At 42.8% G+C, this 22,461-nt stretch overlaps 1 protein-coding gene across 2 annotated transcripts in view; it reads right to left on the bottom strand.

The window, feature by feature from the left end:
* The window catches only part of Hacd1 (3-hydroxyacyl-CoA dehydratase 1), a 29,205-nt gene extending 10,670 nt beyond the window's left edge, over positions 1 to 18,535 (bottom strand). Inside the window, exons 1-5 of one of the 2 annotated variants that reach the window (NM_013935.3) lie at positions 18,231 to 18,535; positions 7,638 to 7,755; positions 7,448 to 7,466; positions 7,283 to 7,371; positions 3,334 to 3,455 (exon numbers count right to left, since the gene is read on the bottom strand). In NM_013935.3, the coding sequence (NP_038963.3) occupies positions 3,334 to 3,455; positions 7,283 to 7,371; positions 7,448 to 7,466; positions 7,638 to 7,755; positions 18,231 to 18,367 (485 nt within the window). In that variant the 5' untranslated portion in view covers positions 18,368 to 18,535. The remainder of the gene's footprint in view (positions 1 to 3,333; positions 3,456 to 7,282; positions 7,372 to 7,447; positions 7,467 to 7,637; positions 7,756 to 18,230) is intronic. The other variant, NM_001012396.2, reaches the window with a different exon arrangement.
* Between the last annotated feature and the right edge of the window lie 3,926 nt (positions 18,536 to 22,461).

Genomic DNA, 22,461 nt, shown 5'->3' on the forward strand with positions numbered 1-22,461 from the left:
ACACCTAATCTAATTTTTTAATTTCTTTTTTTAAATTAGGTATTTATTTCATTTACATTTCCAATACTATCCCAAAAGTCCCCCACACCCTCCCCCACCCACTCCTCCACCCACCCTCTCCTACTTCTTGGCCCTGGCGTTCCCCTGTACTGAGACAGATAAAGTTTGCACGACCAATGGGCCTCTCTTTCCACTGATGGCCAACTAGGCCATCTTCTGATACATATGCAGCTAGAGACACGAGCTCTGGCGGTACTGGTTAGTTCATATCGCTGTTCCACCTATAGGATTGCAGATCCCTTTAGCTCCTTGGGTACTTTCTCTACTTCATGAAGCTCTCCAGTTATTTTTTTTTAAGTAGTTTACTCCCAAGCTGGTAAGATTAGGTGGTGGGTAAAGGTACTTGCTTCAAAGCCTGACAACCTGTGTTCAATCCCCATGACTCATACAGAGAAGGAGAAAACTCCTTGCAAACTTATCCTATGACCTTCACAGGAGCATGTGCATGCGCACACACACTACAAATCAATTAAGAAAATATAATTAAATGGGGTTTTTTTGTAAATTATTACTCTTTTATTGTTTTTGTTTTATTTGTGTTTGGTTTTTCAGAGATAGGGTTTCTCTGTGTAGCCCTGGCTGTCCTGGAACTCACTCTGTAGACCAGGCTGCTCGAACTCCTGCTTGCCTCTGCTTCCCATGTGCTGGAATTAAAGGTGTGTGCCACCACCTCTTGGCTGTCACTCTTAAAGAGATGACATTTAGAAAAATAGTTGAAAACTGAAAGGCCATTGAAAATTAATAATGAAATGGGACTAAACTGTGTAGCTTATTTCACCTTTGCCACACTAACTATGGAAAGCCTTGCTACCTTGGAGAGTTCCACTTGCTACCTAAAATTTCTTTGAGGAAATGTACTTCTGAAATTAAAATGGAAATTAGTATGAAAGCATAACTCAATATAAAATTATCCAGGAATACTTTCAACTTGTAAATAGAAAAAGATAGTCAATTGTGATAGGTCAAACTTTAAGAATCCATTTCTAAACTGAAGTTTTATATGAGAATAACAGCTTCCACATTTGAACTTAAATATAAATATTACTTTAGATTGTTTAACAAAGTTGGGAAATATATTTAAGTATTTGAAATTTTCAAGAGTGTTTGAACATACATAATTATTGATGGTGACAGCTAGGCAAAATGGTACACACCTTTAATTCTAGCATTCAGAAGGTGGGGTCAGGCAGATCTTTGTAAATTCAAGGCCAGTCTGGTCTACATAATAAATTCTAAGCTAGCCACCAGGGCTATAAACTGAGACTGTATCTTAAAAATATATTATTGATGATTATAATCAAATGATACCTATACTAGCAGATCTATTTCAGTGTTGAAACATTTCATGTAAACCTTTTCTTGGAATGTCGACTTGGCTTTGAACTCCATATGTAGTAGAGGCTGGCCCTGAACTATCCATCTTCCACCTCCACTTCCCAAGAGCTGTGACTGCAGTGTACACCAGCATGCCCAGACACTAAACCCTTAGTACTAACGAAATGACAAATGATTTCAACGCAGCAAGTTGAAGCGTGACACAGCAGAGTTCTGTACACTTCTAGACATTTATGACATGCAAACACAGTCCAAACAAGAGAACCAAGACACTGCATGCTAATAGGCCTGATCTATGCAAACATGCAGTGTTCACAGTTACCTTCTTCAAGAAGACTTTGCAAAATACAGTTCGTTGACAGAGATGATGTGCTGAGTTAGTATGTTTAAAAGAACCAGAGGTTGCAAAGGCTGTTGGAGAACGGGACTGCCACACCATCTAAGATTAGGCCCAATGAGTGCAAAGCTACAAACCTCCTCAAAGGCCTAGTCCTTAAATGTGAATGTATTTTCATGTAAAATAAGAATAAAATGAACCCAACACATAACTGTGCAACCTTCTTATGGCAAATGATGAATTGAGGTATAATTTTAGAGCATTATATTGTATGTAAAATCATGAGGTAAAAATGTCTAAAAAGGAACCAAAGAATATTTAAGTCAAAAGTCAAAAAATTACAATCAACAGTGATGCCCCTGTGTGATAGAGTTGTGAACAATTTTTAAAGTTTCACTTCCTTCTAATTTATTTATTTATTTATTTATTTATTTATTTATTTATTCTATTTTATTATCATTAAACATACATAATATATGAGTTGTAAAAAAGAGTAATCATCTAAAAAATGTTAGGCTTTTAATACATGGGAATCGGACAAGAATGAAAACTTAAGAATGTACTAATACAGATGTCAGAGGTTAGTTTGTTTTGTTTTCTTTTGGTTTTTTGATTCTGTGACAAGGTTTCTCTGTGTAGCCCTGGCTATCCTGGAACTTTCTCTGTAGTCCAGGCTGGCCTGGAACTCGGAGAGCCACCTGCCTCTGCCTCCTGAGTGCTAGGGATGAAAGATGCACGACACCATCAGCTGGCTGGTTGTTTTGCTTTTAAGACAGATTTCCCTGTGTGGTGATGGCAGGCTTGAGGCTCACTATTTTGACCAGGGTGGCTTTGAACTCACAGAAATCCACCTGCTTCCACCTTCTATGTGCTAGGATGAAAGGCACAAATCACATCCTGGGCTTAAGAATCAGTTTTTAAAAAACAGAAATAAGAGATACAGTATTGTCTCTAATATTTTGCGGCATTACTGATAATACCAGAAGGCTGGGAAGGAACACTGTGTGGCAGCATCCAAGTGCTAGTGTTTAAAAGCTAGACTGACATGCACTCCTGCTGACTTGACAATGAACGGAAGCAGGGCTGCCTCCGCAGTGAAGAGCACTTGCTGCTCTTGAAGAGGGGCACCCATATCAGGGCATTTATAAACACTTTCCACTCCACCTGCAGGAGAGTCTGATGCCCCAGCCCCTCGAGGACACCGGCACTCATGCAGACACATATGTATGTACAAAATCAAAAATAATAAAAATAAATCTCCACATACTAACACCTTAGAGCAGTCAGTTAACTATATTTTGAATAAACTTTATAAATAATGTAACTCCCAAAATGTATATTGTACTTTCCAAATTAATAAAATAAATAACCGAGATCAGTTAAGGATATGACTTGACATAAGCTATTTTTTGGTATTGCTATGTGCCTATGACCATTGAAATTCAGCTTTTAGGATGTAAGTTAGAGCATTGCTAGTGACCCAAGCGGTAGCATTCTAGCATCGTGGAGCTGTGACCCAACTGTGATTGTCCCGTGTTAGCTCAGCACACAAGGTCACCATGCACAGGGCAGAGGGGAGCTAGAAGGCAAGACGTTGCCACCTGGCCCATTTAATGAAGTGCGGCAAGTGGTCGAGGAGACTGAATGTGTAGAAGGAATAGCGAGTGATCTCGGTCACAGTCCAGGAGACCAGAAAAAGCACCACGCTCTCTTCATTCTGGATCTGCAGATTAGAGAAAGCCACAGTGCTGTTCAACCTCAGGCTTTTTGTCCGGTGAGATAAGCAAATGTCTTTAGATTGTTTGTTGCCCTTTATTATAAAGGAATGCAGGACACAATGACGTCACCACTACATAATGGTTATAAACGTGGAACTTAACTGTAGTTGGAGGGGCTGACTACGTACTGATATTTGCTCCCTCATTCCTCAGTCCATCCAGTAAATGTGATTAATATCCTAGGACAGCACTGTTGCCTTGAAAGCTGTATGGGAACAATCTGCCCTTCCAACTTCCTATTAGTCATCAAGTCATACAAATGCTACTGCGATGCTATAGCAGTCCGAAAGAGACTGGTTCCCATAGGCTCATAGATTTAAAGCTTGAACCCCACCCCACCCTCAGTTGGTAGAACTGTTTGGGAAGGAGTACAAGGTATGACCTTGTTGGGGTGGATGTGGCCTTATTGGGGTAGGTGTGGCCTTGTTGGGATAGGTGTGGCCTTGTTGGGGTGGATGTGGCCTTGTTGGGGTGGGTGTGGCCATGTTGGGGTAGGTGTAACCTTGTTGGGGTGGGTGTGGCCTTGTTGGGGTAAGTGTAACCTTGTTGGGGTGGGTGTGGCCTTGTTGGGGTAAGTGTAACCTTGTTGGGGTAGGTATGGCCTTGTTGGGGTGGGTGTGGCCATGTTGGGGTAAGTGTAACCTTGTTGGGGTGGGTGTGGCCTTGTTGGGGTGGGTGTGGCCTTGTTGAGGTGGGTGTGGCCTTGTTGGGGTGGGTGTGGCCTTGTTGGGGTAAGTGTAACCTTGTTGGGGTGGGTGTGACTTTGTGTGTCGCTGCGGGGTGGGCCCAGTGTCTCTCTCTCTCTCAGTCTGCTGCCTGTGAAGCTCAGCTCTCAGCTACTGTTCCAGGATCATGCCTAACTGCTTGCTGCCATGATGATAATGGGCCGATGCTGGGGAACTGAAGTAAGCCTCCAACTAAATGCTTTCTTTTATAAGAGCTGCCTTGGTCATGGTGACTCTTCACAGCAATAGAACAGTGACTAAAGGTGCCAGCTCTCTAATCTGGCCATTCTTCTTTGTCCCTAACATTCGGATTTCAGTTCCAGCCTTATCACGTTGCAGCTGGACCATTCTAATTACTTCCTAAGTGGTTTTTCATTTGTTTATCCTCCTCACACGCAAAAGGTCTCTTAAAAATAAAACTCTTCGGAGGAGGAGGAGGACAGATAAGATTTGAAAGTTAACATTGATCTCTCATTGCTTAACAGATGAAAAGGGTATTTCTAACAGCTGAATGCCACATAAAGGTCCTCATAGTCTGAGCTCAGTCATCTCCACAATGCCATCTGCAGTTACCTCTCTCCATTTCTCACTGCGTAATGCTATAGTTTGTATTATTTCCAGGCCATGCTTAGAACATGTCTTTACGAAATGCTGATCCCTCTAATTAGAATTGTTTCCCATACAAACCCCTTTTCATCTCTTAAGTCCCTGCAATGGGCTGTTATGGGTTCCTGTTATGGGTTGAATATAAAACGTCCCCACAGGCTCATGTGTTGCACATACCTGGTGGTGGCACTACTTGGGGAAACAATGGAAATTGGCAGAGGGGACCTAGCTGGAGGACACAAGTCCCTGGAAAGGTAGACCTCCGAAGGTTACACATGATTCCTGATCCCTTAGTCTCTCTGCCTCCTGTCTCTACTGTGAGCTGAGTAACTTATACCATGTTCCTGCTGCCAGGATGCTGTCCCTCCACAAGGCCTAAGAGCCAAGGACCATGTGCTGAACCCTCTAAAACCAGGGCCTCAAATGAATCTCTTCACTGTTATGTTGTTTGTGGCAAGCATACTATCACTGGGATTCAGTCTAGCACAAGTCCCAAGCCTCTTTCAGGCCTGCCCAGCTCCTTGCTCTCCTTCCCATTCTGACACGGCTTTTTGGATTAACACTCACCGAACTTAACTGAAAATGTTCTCTCTCATACATCAGTCAGAGCTCGCTCAGCTTACATACACCTTGCCTATGGCAGCCTTCAAACACTCCCTGGAAGACACTAAATTCTAGGTATAGAGTGTAACTCGTACTGTGCCAAAGCCCTTAAAGGCAATCAAGTCAGCATTTGCATAACTATTTATTTGTTCCCACCATCACAGCATTTGCATAACTATTTAGTTATTTAGTTCCCACCATCACCATCACAGGCTCAGGAGGGTAAGAAACCTCCAGGCACTGTTGACAGCCACATCCTCAGCACAGTGTCAGGCAGAGTGGCTGCACAGCTGCTGCATGACCCATGTGCCCCACCATCCAGAGTGACAGCCTTAGTCATTTTTGGAAATCCAGGAATTAGCAATTCGAGATGTGTAGGATATGTTCAATAAATATTGGTTGAATTAATTAGTCAGTTGTTGATCAATCTTGGTGGAAAGCTACTGTCAGAGCCTCCGGGAGATAAAAGGACCAGGCAGTTCCTTTCCTCTTAGGATCTCTCCATTCCTAACTTCTCTTTAATGGTTCCCTCTAAGTAGTGTCAGCTACACAACTCTGCCTTCCTTCTCCCTCCTTCTTCAGAGTCTCTGGTTCTGGCTCAATTATTATATTCCTTCACTGTCTAGAGTCATTTTTCTGCTGGTCTTTCAATGTCTCTCTGCTTTTAAACTACAGAGCATCTTTAGAAAACACTTGGGCTGTGTATGGGATGTGTGCTCAGTACTGTCCGTTCTACAGTCCTGGTTAGGGACAGGTGGTTCAAGTCAGTTGAGCAAAAGATACTCGTCAAGAGGGCTAACGTGCAGGGGAGTGAGAGGGAACAAGGTCAGAGATCTGTCCCCACACAGACACAAGGCCAGAGAGGCTCGGAGGAAATGGGGAGGAGGTTAGGTGTCAGCTCCAAAGCACAGAGGAGACGAGAAAGGAATCTGCGGGATGGAAAGAAAGCCAGAGATCTGTCCTCAAGTGGACAGAAGACTACGGAGGCTGTCAAGAAGGTCAGAAGGGTTGAGCTGAGAAATGTTTCTGACACGGGTTTAAAAGGCCCAACATCCTCAGAGAGACTTGCACAGTGTTTGTTTTGTCTACATAGTTGAAACCACTAATTAGATTCAGTAATTAGGTCTGTCTCCTGTCATGCGTCCATAAATAATGTGTCTTTTTTCTCTAAGCTCCTCAACCTTAACTTTCAAAATGTATTTTAATTGGCAAATTAAAACTGCATATATTTATGGTACATAGCATGCTGTTCTGAAAATATGTACGCATTACAGAATGGTTGACTGAAGCTAGCTAACTTACACTTTACCTTGGCATATTTCTTATTTGTTTCAGATAAACACTTAAGACCTACTGTCAACAATTTTCAAGTATACATTGTCACATCTGTAGTCACCACGTACAACAGCTCTCTGAAATGTACTCTTCCTAAGAATTAAAACCTACAACTTTTAATTCCAGTGTTTTCTATTTGTTCATAATAAAAAAACAAACCCCCCCAAAAAAAACTACATTAACATTTGTCTGTACTAAACAAAGAAAAGCAAATGAATTGTTTACACTGATAACTTCAAAGATTTTTTAAAAATTACTTAAGTTAAGAAGAAATGTAATAGAAAAGAAAAGGTTCAGTTGAATAGAAATGTGTTCACATCCAGAAAACACAGGGGGAGATGCTATTAACAGCAGATGACTATACAGCCCATTCTACATCAGAGCCCACCTCCTCTTTGCCCAATCATTTGGCTCCCCAACACACTACAGTGTTAATACTTTAGGTTTCTAAGAATGAAAAGCCTCCCCATAACTTAAGTAGGCAACATGTCTGCATCACTTACGGGTTTTATACTGTGAGTAATGAGCCACACCATGAAGATTCTTGAGCTCACTTGGACCCCAGTCACAAGCACAGAAGTGGGTACAATTCCTGGAAGAGAAATCAAGTCAACGATTGCCTCACAAGCACCTTATAATAGCAGTATGAAATTAAAGGAGCAACTCACCGATCAGACAATGGACTACCTGGAGGGAAATTGAGAAACCACAAGTCAATAACGAAACATTAAATACACATCAGCAGGGGTAGGAAACAAGCCCAGGGGGAATTACATAATTAGCAAATGAGGATTCACATTGTTAACTGAAGGTTTTTTTCCAAATAAACACCATAGCAGACATATTGAAAAAACTTACCTCAAGCAAAGCAAATGTTTGGAAAAACTTAAGTGTCTTCTGAATGCTTTTATATAAACCTCTGTGTGTTCCTTTTTCCATATAAAAGCGTACCATAGCAATAGCAAGAACCAACCACCTAGAGAAAATAAAGGCATTTTACAAAGTTCTATCAACACTAATATTACTGATACATGCATGCAATGATGGCAGCGTTATTTACTTACTATCAGCGGTAACTAAAAGGTAGAAGCAACAGGTATTGGTCGTTGACTGCAGAGACGCTTCCTGTGGTCAATCAACACTTTGTCATTCTCCTGTAGTCAGTCTACAGTGATACCTAAATTCAAGCCACCCTATTTCACTCATCAAAATGAGTGATGTCCCTGCAATATACCAACACTTTAATATACCAATACTGCAGATTGAAATACACCAGTATTTTAGATTCCTATCCACGCGACTCTTTCCTGCAGGCTCAGAATATTATTCTGTCTTTAAAAAGAAAGGACACCAAAATGAGCTATGGTGTAGAGGGTCCCTGAAGGCACTGTACTGAGGGAAATAAGCCAGTAGCAAGAGGACATGTACTTCATTTATGTGAGTTATCAGGGGTCAGAGGGTTATTACGAAGGGTTATCATTCTAGGCAGTGAAAGACTCGTGGCTGCCAGGAGCTGGGAGAAAGGGCAAGTAGGAATTGGTGTTTAATGCGTGCAGAGTTTCGTTGTCTGCGATGAACTTAGTAATATGAATGGTGATGACAGTCACACAAACTGTAGATGTATGTAATGCCACAGTACTATGTATGTTACAAAGTTCAAGAGAGTTCATATCATATATACTTACCCTCACTGAACCTCTTGAAAAAAAATGCCAAAAACTGTACAAAAAATTTGTGTTTTATCATTCTCTTAGTTTGTTAAGTTAAAAAAAAAAAACAGCCCAGAGGGAAAGAGAACAAAAGGTGTTCTGTGGAATATACGAAGGGCCGGCTACCAACAAAGCCGTAGCTAGCATACAGTTGTTTTCAGCAATTAAACTGACAGACTGGCAGTAGAGTGTGTATTTTTTAAAAAATGAGATCATCAAAGCATTTCATAATTACAAAATGTCATAGTGCCAGTTTCTTTATATTCCTGTGATAAAACATTCGGATCAAAAGCATAGTCCATCATGGAGGGAAACCTGGGCAGAAACTGAGCCAAACACCATGGAGGAATGGATTACTGGCTTGCTTCCTCTCTCAGCTAGCTTTTTCTTTTCTTTATTCAGCCCAGACCCACTTGCCTAGGGACAGTATGGTCCACAGTGGGCTGAGACTTCCCATATCAATTGTCAAGCGAGACAATGTCCCACAGACAGACCCACAGGTCAATCTGATCTCGGCAATTCCTAGGTAGGTTTTCCCTCTGCCCAGGTAGCAGGTTGGCAATAAGTAAACTAACCAGTACAAGTCTCAAGATAAAAAGCTGGCCAAAAGCTGTATTCATAAGAAAATATATACCATGTAATTTATGTAGGCACACACAGAAATCTTTAATAAGAATCACTTATTAATGTTCACTAAACAAAACCAATGGCGGTAGTATAAAAGAGATACATATGGATCAAATATGAGCTGAGCCTGCTTTCAAAGAGTTGATGCTGGAAGTCAGGTCTTACTGTGATGGCTGGGCTGGTTTAGAATTGACTGTGCAGACCAGGCTGGCCTCAAAGTCATATAGATCTGCCTGCCTTTGTCTTCCACATGCTAGGATTAAACATACTTGCCAAAACACCCAGCTAAAGGCTGGAGTTTTTTAAAAAGAAAAGAACATATATTAACCCTTGTAAGCTTACACATATCTGTTAAGTATGCACTCTTCACCATGAATTTACACTTGTGGACAGCAGCTTTTTGGTACACACATCCCACACTTGATATAGTTCCTGGTGAGAGCTAACTTCCTGGTTTCCATCTCTATTCCTGTATGCTGAAGTTTAAGAAAGTTGCCTTCTCAGTGGCTTTTGAAAGCCTGGAACACTCCATCTACAGATATGAGTAATTGCCCTAGGCTTTAATAATAGGGAGCTATCGAAGTGTACAGTCAAATCAGCAGTTGTCAACCTGCGGGTTGCAACCACTTCAGGGCTGAAACGACCCTTTCACAGGGCTCACCTAAGACCATTGGGAAAACACAGATATTTACACTATGATTCAAAATAGTAGCAAAACTACAATTATGGAGTAGCAATGAACATAATTCAATAGTTGGAGGTTACCACAACATGAGGAACTGTATTAAAAGGTCTCAGCTTTAGGAAGGTTGAGAACCACTGGCTTAACTGTATTCCTTTGTGAAGATAGCAGTGACTATACAGCCTTGACAAAACTGAAAGACAGAGTGCACACGCAGACCACTCTCCTCTCCACCTGCTCACCACATGGCACACTGGACAGAACAACACAAGGCCACGCAAAGGTCTAACACCATCAGACTTCTGTGTTGCAGAAATATGAACAATTACAGCAAAGAACGTAAGTGCATCTTCAGATCTGTCAGACACGGCCACACACCACTTTTGGTCCATGCAGCAAGCTTGTGAAGGATTATTCTCTTTTACTAAAGAAGCAGACACAAAGGGACACAGCAAAGCAGCTGAGACCTGGAGGCCCCACTCCTGAGCTCCTGAGCTGAGTGAGCTCCTGGGCTAAGCTCCTGAGCTGTCTTGGGCTGCTCCAACCACTATGGTCACAGAACAATCCATGCTTACCTTACATTGTAAAGTCATAGGGAGAAATTGCTCAAACATTTCCATAGTATGATTTTTAAAAGTTTACAGGCCACTCATAGTTATGAGGATAACTTACTAAACCTACCACTGAGGACATAACACAGTGGTAGACTGCCTACAGACTACAAGAGAAGCCCTCGACTCAACCCTTAACACTGGGGGGAAAAGAGAAACCTTACAAAATGCATCTTGGAGTACGATAACGGGCAAGGCTGGGAATGAACCTCTAAAGTCCCCAAACCTTGGTCCTAGCACATCGCAGCTTCATTTGATTCAGCTCTTGACCCTGCCTTTGGTAAGGGCCCTTTCTGGAATCAGTACTGAGTCAATCCTAAAGCACTCATTTGACTTGGTGGTAGTTTAAGTACCTTCCCAGCTCAAAGCGTAGTAACTGTATCAATCTGATTCTAAGTCCCTGAGGTTCTAATAAGAAAACCAAAAGGTTAGTGAAGACATACTCATTTTACATACACCTGGCTTTTGCAGGCAGACACAAGTTAGACACCTATAAAATTTAATTTGCAAGGCAACTTCTAAGTTAACAAAAACATCATGTAAGTGTTTTTCACATTTTAAACAGTATTTATGTGGTATTTCAAAGCACTAAGTGTTCCTAGCATTTTAAACAGTATTTATGTGGTATTTCAAGTCTGGTACTGCCCCATAGGTGGCAGCATTGTGCCAGCTACACACTACACAGATGAAAACAAATGAAGGCACCAGAGCTGGAAAAGATCACCAGAGGCTTTTATTCTGACTCCATCTGTGCTTCAGTAAAGAAGGCCAAGACCTGCATAAACTAGTCAGAGCTCATTTCCCAGGGATACCTTCACAACCAAGGACCAAAGTTTCTTTAAGGGTCCTACAGTTAGCAAAGTTTGGGTATCAGTTTAATAATTAAAAAACAAAACAAAAATCATAGCAACTGGAATTCCTCCCATTGGGAGTTCGTTTGAGGGATGCTCGGTTCTGTCTTGCTTTTAAATGTGCCAGAGATAACAACTGCATGGAGTCAAATAGATTAAATTTCCGTCCTTGACAAACCAGACTTGCAAGCCTAGAGTAACGGTGCACACCTGGACCTCCAGGAGCAGAGGGTAGAGAGAGGGTCACTTCAAGGTCAAGGCCAGCTTGGTCTACAGGGCAAGTTCCAGGCCAGCCAAGGCTATGTAGTGAGACTGTCTCAAACAAACCAACAAAACCCCTAGATTCTCTGCGCAAAAACAATCAAGAGCTGTCTCAAAGGAGTTCCTGCTTGCTTATTTCCATTCATTCATCAATTAATTCATCTTTCAACAAGTATTACTAAGATAAGGAGGTGCTAAATTAGATGTGAGATAAATAGGACATGATTTATTTTGGCTCAAATTGCACTAACTTAGCGAGTAAAGGTAAGAGGACAGTGCTGTGACAAGCAACATATGCCAGAACCTACAAAATGAAAGGGCTTTTGTATGTCAGTCACTCTGGCTACAATGTCCTTGGCAAGCTTATCTCTTTCTTCTATCGATCTTCTAGCACTTTTTCTTCAAGATTTCTTCTAGATTTCTAGATTTCTAGACACAATACGTGTTCTTTGAAACACTTGGTTATCTACATTCATAGTTCTTTTGGAAAACTTACAATTTTTACTATAAAACAGCTTCAAACTTACACAAAATTATACAGAACGGTAAAGAAAGGCCCCCACGTGCCTCCTACCCAGCTTCAAGGGTTGCCATGCTGTGGTCATCTTGTTCCATCCAAGCCTCTCCTCTCGACACTGCTCTGATTAATTTTAATTAGATCCACAACACTCTCTAATATGGCCCTGAATATTTTATTGTATATCTCTAAAATTATTATCTTTATGACTAAAACTATAATCCCCAGTGTCCTACATTAAAATAACCGCTTCTGGTTGTTATAAAACCTTGAGGGTGAAAAGATGTCTACCACTAACCTTGATGACCTGAATTTGGCCGCTGGAACCCGCGTGGTGGAAGCAGAGAAATGATTCCTGAACTTTGTCTTCTGACCACATTAGCATCATGCACATGCGCACTTTAGACAGAATTCATCTATTCTAAATATTTGGTGTGTCTCTTGAATCTACAGGTCTCCTTCTCCCTCCCCCTTCCCTTTATCCCTTTCTTTCAAGTTTTCTGATGAACACTGGGTGGCTGGGCCTGCAGGCTGCTCACTGTCTTGAGCTAATTGGATACTTGAGGTTCTAGGTCATTTACTATGTTCTGCCTCCTGTATTTCTGTAAATTGGCAGTTAGTTCTAGGGCTCCACCAGACTCTGACAAGTGTTCTAGTGTATTTCTAAAGGAGCAAAACATTCCTGGCTGTTCTTTCTTTGTGGTGTTAGTAGCTATCTCTGCTCACTGCCTGGACCCACCATTTCAATCAGTCGAAAATTGTCACCCTAATTTGGAATATTTTCTTTGTATCCTCTTTAGGTTAACAATTAGGGCTACAGGAGAGATGGCTTTCAATTGCACACACTATACTTTCATGTACTATCCATTATCAACTCTTCAGTGCATTTCCAAGATTAAATTGCTACTTCCTTTTGTAATCAACACATGAGTGCTTTGACTGACTGAAAATAGGCACCCATGCCCATAAAGAGTTAAACTGAAAGGTGCAGAGAAGGTTCTGAGTTAGGATTAGGAGTACCTGCTTTCTGAGAGCCACTGTTAGGAGATGAAAGACAGCTGGAACCGGGAAACAGTATTTGCAAATCACATACCTGGCAAAGGGCTAATTAAGTTGGACCTGGAGGGCATCATCCTGAGTGAGGTAACCCAATCACAAAGGAACTCAAATGATATGTACTCACTGATAAGTGGATATTAGCCCAGAAACTTAGAATACCCAAGATACAATTTAAGAAACACATGAAACTCAAGAAGAACGAAGACCAAAGTGTGGACACTTAGCCCCTTCTTAGAATTGGGAACAAAACACCCATGGAAGGAGTTACAGAGACAAAGTTTGGAGCTGAGACAAAAGGATGGACCATCTAGAGACTGCCATATCCAGGGATCCATCCCATAATCAGCCTCCAAACGCTGACACCATTGCATACACTAGCAAGATTTTGCTGAAAGGACCCTGATATAGCTGTCTCTTATGAGACTATGCCAGGGCCTAGCAAACACATAAGTGGATGCTCACAGTCAGCTATTGGATGGATCACAGGGCCCCCAATGGAGAAGCTAGAGAAAGTAGCCAGGGAGCTAAAGGGATCTGCAACCCTATATGTGGAACAACATTATGAACTAACCAGTACCCTGGAGCTCTTGTCTCTAGCTGCATATGTATCAAAAGATGGCCTAGTAGGCCATCAGTGGAAAGAGAGGCCCATTGGTCATGCAAACTTTATATGCCTCAGTACAGGGGAACGCCAGGGCCAAGAAGTGGGAGTGGGTGGGTAGAGGAGTGGGGGGTGGGGGGAGTATGGGGGACTTTTGGGATAGCATTGGAAATGTAAATGAGGAAAATACCTAATTAAAAATATTTAAAAAGGAAAAAAAAAAGAATTCTTAAAAGTTAATATTAGGAAACCAAACAACTCATCAAAGCCAAATAATTGGCAAAAGATTTGAACAGACATTAAGCCCAAGAAGACATACAAGTTTGCCAACAAGCAAGCCCATGAAAACATATCCAGTATCATTGGTCATGAAAATGAAAATTAAATTCACAAAGAGAATATACAATATACTTACTAGGTGTAGTGGATAGTTTTATGTCAACTTGACACGGGGCTAGAGTCATTTAAGAGATGGGAACCTCACCTGAGAAAATGCTCCTATAAGATCAGGCTGTAAGCAAATCTACATTGCATTTTCTTAATTAGTAATTGATGAAGGAGGGGCTGTGATTTATGGGGAGGGCTTGTAGGTAGGGTCATCGGGGCTGATGGTCCTGGGTTCTGGAAGAAAGCAGCCTGAGCAAGCCATGGGGAACAAGCCAGTAAGCAGCACTCCTCCATGACCCCTGTATCAGCTCCTGCCTCCAAGTTCCTGCCCTATTCTAGTTCCTGTCCTAACTTTACTCAATGATAAACAGTGATCATTGGCCATACCAATAGTTGGCAATGACATGCAGGAACTGTCTCATTTATTGCTAATGATAAGGGAAAATGGCATTACACTTTGGGAAAAGAGCTCAGCGGCTTGAGACACTGGACATGTGACTACTCTATGACAGAGCCACTACTTTTAAACATTTATCCAAGAAAAATGAAAGCATAAGTCCACACATGAATGTTAAATATATTATAGTCCCAGACTAGAAATACCCATCATCAGGTAAAGGAATAAAGCAATTGTGGTATATTCATTCACTCAATCTACCATCCACAGCAAGCAAATGTTATCTAGACGGTATGGCTATTACTTAACATTTTGGGAAACGAAATTTGACTTATTGTTCTATCAAGGTACATTCAGTATAAGAGTATAAATCTTAGTGTCTCCCAAGTGTAATTTCAGATTAACCACTATGGATAGGATACTTTCTCTTGAAGTATGAGGAGCAAACTACTAAGCCTCACCCCTCTTGGGCCTCTGCATCAGCTCCTGCATCTGCCCATCAAACACCTCTGCTAAGAACTTCACGTCTATCGCCTCTTTACCCCTTGTTATAATCTAGCAAAGTGGTTGTGTTGTTCCAGCTCTGCAGGTGGGAAAACTAAGGCTCAGAGGCCAAACTACTTATCAACTTTACTCCACTACAGAACCTGCCATCAACAGTCTCTCAGTGTTTAAAAAATAAAATCCACACATCAGCAAGACACCTGTGGCCTTCCCATGGATGGGCCGAGCCACCATCTGTCTGTGCTTTGGGCCCATTGGTGCTGACTAACTGATGTCTCCCAGCCTCCCGTCTCTATACTAACACAGGCTGTCTCCTCAACCGTGTCTGGCAAACCCAGCTTAGCCTTCAAAGATCGATTCAAATGCTTTCATCTCCTTCACAGAAGTTTCTCTCAGTCTCCCTGTCCTCTCAGTCCTCTGGCTCCTGTTTTGTATGCACTCATTCTATTCTGTCTTTATTGCAGTTGGTGTCTACGTGTAAATGTCCAGGTTGTCCTTCTTCAGGGATGAGCCTGGGATATATGTCTTACAGCTCTTACATTACCCACATGACCTGAGAAAATGCATTAGCATCTATAGGGTCAGAAGCGTTCGTTGGCAAGCAAAGCACAGATGCTCACTACTATAGTCAAGAACCCATTATGAGTAAGCCATATATACATATATATGTATATATATATATATATATATAAACTTATATATTTATATAATACAAATCTCTCCATCCTTTAAAGGTGCCTCCACTCTGGATTTGCCGAAAGCCACTAATTATTCCAAGGGTCAGGGTAAGGGAACTTTAAAATGTCCATAGGGCCTGACTTAATCAATAATTGTACATTTCTTCTATACAGTCTTACATAACAATAAAAAGTATAATTTGAAAATTAGAATGTCGTAATTGAGTATCAAGCGGAAACAGGGCCTTATACAACAGACATTCATCACCAATGTTCTATAAGATATTCATCACCCATTCACTCATTCATTCATTCAATAAGTATTTATTACTTCCTGGAACTTACAATGAAGAATTAGTACAATCATGGTATGGTTGAGTGACAACAAGTGGGACGGAAAAAAATCAAAGAGTCAGGGTGTGCTAGTACATCACAGAAGGTGCCTGGGCATAAACCTGAAGGGTAAATAAGAAAATATGAAAGCTTATCTATGGGGGCTCATAGAACTACTGGGTAATCTGCCTTGATAAACAGTGGTCCCTCTCAGTAAAAAGACAGACACACTTAGAATAAGCACTGGCTTGCAGAAAGGAGGGCACAGCAGGACTAAAGTGTGAGGACACAAAGCCCCTCTAGGCAGGGGAGCCTAGAAAAGTTCAAAGGTACTGCTGCAGCCACAAGAAAAGGATGACATCACAGAAAGAGGGAACAGCAAAGACAAAGAGAACTGTAAAACGCATCCTGAAAAACAGAGTCAGGGGGTTTCAAAGGCAAGAACACTGGAAAGGTAAACTGGGTAGTACGGGAATCTGTGAAAATGGTTGTCGATGAGCACATCCCAAGTTCCTTAGGATGGGAGCCGGCCACCCGGGGATTATTTTAACTTTCTCAATCAAGATCTTAAACTGGGATTGTGCAGCAAGTTTTCATTTTTGAAACAATAACGTGGTCTTAAAAATGGAAAGCAGACTGGACAGGGAAGGGCCAGCCAATCAACTAACATAAGGTGAGTATTCCAAAAACGTTTACTCACTTGGTGAGCAAGTCTCAGAGGAAACCGGCCGCTCCCAGACCCTGCTGCATTTTGAGGCAACAGAGTATGGTGGGCATTGAACCATCTGCCAGTTGTTCTAAGGCTGTTTGCTTTTCTGAACTTTCAAAGGTCTGGAATTCAGGGCAGCAAGAAGATGAGGTTGCACAACTCTGGAGTGAGTCTCAGAGGAAATCCATGCCTGACACTTTCTGGTTGTGATCTCCAGCCAGTGACTTGGGGGTCTCTCCATACCTCACTCTAAAATATTATTCTGTACCCCTCACAGGATTGCAGAAAACTAAAAATTAGAAGACAGCCAAAGGAACCAGCACAGTCCCTGGCACACAGTAACCCCCAATAAATACATATCTACGAACTAATTATATTTGATGTTCAGTAGTATAATATATACTAGATGATCGACAGGAACATTTGTTAAATAGAATCACATTTTTTTACACGTTCACATTTTTTCTATAAGCTTCAGAGACTTTTAAATACTAAAGGTTTCTTCACAATCCTCTAACTTAAAACGTGAGAAGATATTGAGAAAGTAACTCTTTCTAAAGGCAAGACAGCAAAGGACATTTTCATAATGGGTTTCGGTCACAGTAGACCCATAAGTCATTTGATAGCCCTTTGATCCTAACTTCCTACTCACACTAGGTCTGGGGGGAGGCCAGAGATGGGGAGTAGGGTGGGTAGTCGGTAATCTGGAAAGGACAAGGCCAGAAAGATGCTGATTATCTGCCCTGTTCCAGATGTTTCAAACAAAGTCCCAAGTGGGCATTTCTAAGTGCCATGCTTAAAACAAAAACAGTAGGTGAAGAAAAAACAGTAGGTGAAGACACTGCCCAGCAATCCACAGCACCAGGAACCACACGGCCAGGGTCCGGTGCCCACAGCCAGCGGACAGCTCCCGGCTCGGGTGAATAGACCGGGCCGTTTCTTCAACAGCAGGCGGAGGCGGCCGAGCCGCAGTCGCCTGCCCCGTGGGTCGGCCCCACATTCCTGCCCGGGTCTATACTTAACCTCCGGCCCGCGCCCCGTGCCGCCGCGCCACACCGTGCACCGTATTAGGCAATGCCCAGCGAGCGGCGGCTGGCCGCCCCGCCCCGCCCCGCTCCATTCAACCCCGCTACGCCCCTCCCCCACTGCGCCGCGCGCCCCCGCCGCGCCGCGACCACCTAGGGCCCAGCACGCGCGCTCTTGCTCTCTGCGCCCCGGCCACTCTCCCAGAGTGCTCCGATCGCAAGTGGCCGGGCACACGCGCTGTCCCGCTCCATGTGCGCCTACGGGGCCGCGACCCCCAGTTGGCCGACACGCGCGCTCTCGCTCCAAAAGCCCCCGCCACCGTCGCGCGCCTCCGCCTAGACCCCTGACAGTTCCCCCGTGCGCTTCCGTTCCATCCCCGTGCGCGCGCCCTCGACCCCCAGCAGCCCCGCGAGAGCGCGCTCCCCGCGTCCCCGAGCCCGGATCGCTGAGGGACCGCACTGGTGCTTGCGGAGCGTGGAAGGACCTTCGCGCGCACGTACCCGGCCGTCATGGCGATATTGTAGAAGGTGAGCCAGGCGGTGGCCAGTAAGCCTAGGCGTCTCCGCTTGCCGGCGGCTTCCTTCTCGTCGCTGGCCTCGGAGGCGCCGTTGGTGCCGTCCTCCTCACTGGACGCCATGGTGACCGCGCACGCGGACCCGGAGGAGCAGCGCACAGGAGCGGGAGGGGCCGGCTGAGCGCGCCACTGAAGTGCCGCTGCCCGCGGCCGCCGCCTCGGTCCAGCGCTCCATGTGCGACGCGCGGGGGGTCGGCGCCGCCTGCCCGGCCTCCCGCGAGGGGGAGGAGCGCGCCCCCGGCCGCGCGCCCCGCCCCGGCGCCGCCTCTCGGGAGCGCGCGCTCAGGGCCCTAGCCCCGGGGTGGGCCAGCCGGGGTCATGGCTTCCAGGCAGTGTCACGCGGCGCGCTCCCGCGGGAGAGCTGTCCGCACTGGCTGCGACCTCTTCCTAGAGAGACGCGAGCGACGTGCGCCCTGGCAGTGGGTGCCCCGCTGGAGAGCCTTGTCCAGATAGAGCGAGTGCACCCGAGGTGGCAGGGGTTTTGCCCCGAGAGCAGGGTCTCCCTACCAAATGCTCGCTCTCCCGAGTTTCTGGAGAAGCAACTCCGGCCTAGCCTTGCCCCATGCCTTTCATTACTGGGTCAGACGGATGTCATGGGTTCTAGAGATCTGTTCTAAAGGAAGCTGGGAGAAAGGACGTAGGCAAAGAGGGATAGGTGTTAGGATACTGACAGGAAATCCAGCCATGGTGTTAACAAGTTTCCTGTCCTGCTGGGAAGAAGTGCCCAATGGCTCTCCACATTTAATCTCCCCTTTTTCTCTCTTCTTCTCAAGAACCATTCTGGTAATAGCCCCCTTTCCTTTCCCTTTATAGAGTGTGGCTAAGCAAGCAGCCTAGAGTCAGTTTACTGAAATTCAACCCCCAAATTCCTGACTCCACCAGTCTGGGAATTTAGAAGTTTGTGTATGCCTACATTTCTGCAAAAGAAAATAAAATGGTAAACCTCATAGAGAGATAGGGTTAAGGAAATGATCCATCAAAATCAAGTACTGACTTGATACTGTTTGTCAACTGAAGTATGCATATTAGTACTTTTCAGGCATCTTGCTTATAATGAGAGAAAGACATTTTGCAAAGGGCAACACTGTCAGAGGGGAGAAATGACTATAGGTTTGTCCATGAACTCCCCTGGGTGTGCACATTGTTGTGGATGTGAAATGGGAGGATTACCCGTCCAGTTTCAGAAATGTCAGGGGAAGTGGGGTTAAGTAAAACCTTCCAAGTGGAAAGTGTACTAGGGATAAATTTACTAAAGCAGGTGCCGGCCCTGTACACTGAACATTAAATCACTGCCATATGACACAACAGGCCTCTAAATCTCAAAATGTTACAATGTCAGTTCTCTCCAGATGCCAGCAGGTTTTATTTGAAAAGCTAAAACCTACAGATCCATGAACATGTATAGGAAGAACTAGGAGCATGTGCATAGCCTATTTATTATAAACCTCACTATGAAACTACAATGGTCAACCTAGAATAGTAAGCAGAAGGGAATTGTGGACCAATGTGACTGCAGAGTTCAAATACACCATAACCTGAAGCAATTCAGTGTGGGAATTTTAATCTTTTCAATGAGTGGAGCAACTGGACAACCACAGAAAAAATGAATCTTACATCATGGCTATGTGCTAACTTCAAGGTGATCATAGAATTAAACACAGAAGCAAGCATATGAAACAAGAAGAAAACAGAATCTCTGATGTTAGGAAAAAAGGCAAAGACTTCTTAGGTACAACTATCATAAAGAAAGGAAGGAAGGAGGGAAGGAAAGAGGAAAGGAAAGAAGACTTAAAATTTTACATTAAAATGTAAAAATCTATTCCAAAAACAATTTTAAAAGTGAATATTCACCATACATTCAAGTAACAAGAGTATATGATGAGTCTTTATAATTCGATAGGACAGGGGCTAGGAAGAGAGCTCAGCAGTTTAAAGTGCCTGCTGCTCTTCCAGAGGACCCGAGTTTGGCTCCTAGGACCCGGGTCAGTGGTTTCACAGCCCTGAAACTCCAGTTCCTGAGTATCTAATCCACTTTCCTGGCCTCCTCGGGAACCCACACACGGCATACACACAGAAAGACACACCACACACAAGTAAAATAAAGTATGTTTAATTCAATAAAGGAGTCTGCTTTTGTTTGTCTGTTTTTAGCAAATAAGAGAATGTAGAGCACACGGGAAGGAAGAACTCATCAGTGCCACGCTCGTAGCTGCTGGCTTCACTAGGAGTAGGGAAATTTTGAATTAAAGTGGCTAACATTTCAAAGGGCTGGCAAGGGTGTGTAGCAACTGGCCTTCTTCACGGGGCTAAAGAGAACACTGCTTTGGAAAACAATTTATCAATTTATTTAAAAGATCAACACGTTTAGTTGTCATATGGCTGAGCAATTTCCTCCTTTGTATTTAACCAAGGTAAACAAAAACATATGCCCACACAATGAATTAGACACGGGTATTCATAACAGTTTAGTCATAGTAGCCCTAAACTAAAAATAACCCACATGTCCATTAACACATGTATGAGTAGACAAATGGTAGTGTACTCGTTTAGTACGATATTACTCAGCAGAATAAGAAGATGAGCAGCCAGCCAGTCAACAAAAATGAATCTCATAAAGGTTTTGCTGAGCTAAAGAGGCCAAACAACATATGTAATGTATGATTATTTTCTATGAAATTAGAAAGGAAAAAAATTAGCAGTAACAGCATTGCTTGAAGTTATTAATGTCTGTGGGGAAGAAAGACCAAAACTAAACAGAGGCTGTTGTGATTTCTGTTTTCACACCAAGTTAAAATATGTATAAATTAAATATATTAAATATATAAATATACTACATATTTATATATTAAATTATATATAAAGTGTATATTTACAAATTAGTGTTGTCATTAATCCCAATGTAATGGCAGAGGTGGGGTTTGTTCCATGGTCAATAAATCATCTCCCTTCCAAGCACTCCTTTTAAGTCACTTCTTAGCCATTTGGCTGAGATTAGTGCAAACCACAGAACTGGGCCCAAGATTGTACCTCATTTTCACAATAATGATGGTTTATACAAAGTGCAAAATGTAACATTTTGGAAAAATATTAAATACTTAGGAATATGTAACAACAGATTTACTAAGCTATCTCTTTGAAAATGAATAATTTATTGTGTACTAGTTGTAAATAGCTAATATGGATGAGGGGAAATGAGGGTATATCCTCATGAGCAGTATTTTATAAATTTGGGTTTTTATTTATTTTTTAAGTTTATTTATTTGTTGTTTTCCTTTTTTTTTTTTAAGTGTAGGAGTCATGCCAGAAGATCCCTTCATAGATAGTCATAAGCCGCCATGTGGTTGCTGGGACTTGAACTCAGGACCTCTAGAAGAGCAGCCAGTGCTCTTAACCACTGAGCCATCTCTCCAGTCCATGAGCAGTATTTTAGAGTGGATAGGGAAAATAATCTTATGAATAAATTTAAAATATATTCTGTATTTTGGAGTAATAAGATGTGTTAGTTACATAACACCTTTCCTGCCACGGAGTTGATTTAATAATCTCTTTCCTTTTATGGATGTCAAGAAGGCCCCTTAAGGCCTACACAGAATCTAAAGCCTCCTTCACTATGGGCGTGATTACGGAGATTGATAGCCTGAGAGTTGAAAACCAAAACTTTTTAATTAAAAGCCTTCTGCTCTCTAGATAGTGTGTTATAAGAACTTCAATCTAAAGAATTATTTTGTACATAACAAAATTGATCATGAAAATATTCACATGCTAGAATAAACAGTCAGCGTGTGCAACTGAATATAACATTAGAAGGAATATTTTAAATCTTACTTTAGTGTGATGTTCAGATAAGCAGACCAAGTCCAGGGAACTGGAGAATGGAGAGGCTTTTCCTCCTGTAATCCTCCCTACAGCGAGCATCTGCACATTTCGGTGTTAAACACTGAATTGCCTTTAAAACTTTCTAAGAAATCGTTGCATGCGAATTGCTTTAAGGAACAGACTCCTTGGAGCGTCTTCTTTTCAAAGATCCTTCATAATCTGTCAGCTGCAGACCCAAGCACGGACTGGCTCCCAACCCAGACTAGCCGGCAGATGCGGGATATCCACTTAACCAGCCTGTGGCAGTTAGTAGGAGTTAGACTCACTGTTACAGGAAAGAG

Source organism: Mus musculus, chromosome 2 (assembly GCF_000001635.26).
Source record: "Mus musculus strain C57BL/6J chromosome 2, GRCm38.p6 C57BL/6J".
Taxonomy (NCBI): Eukaryota; Metazoa; Chordata; class Mammalia; order Rodentia; family Muridae; genus Mus; species Mus musculus.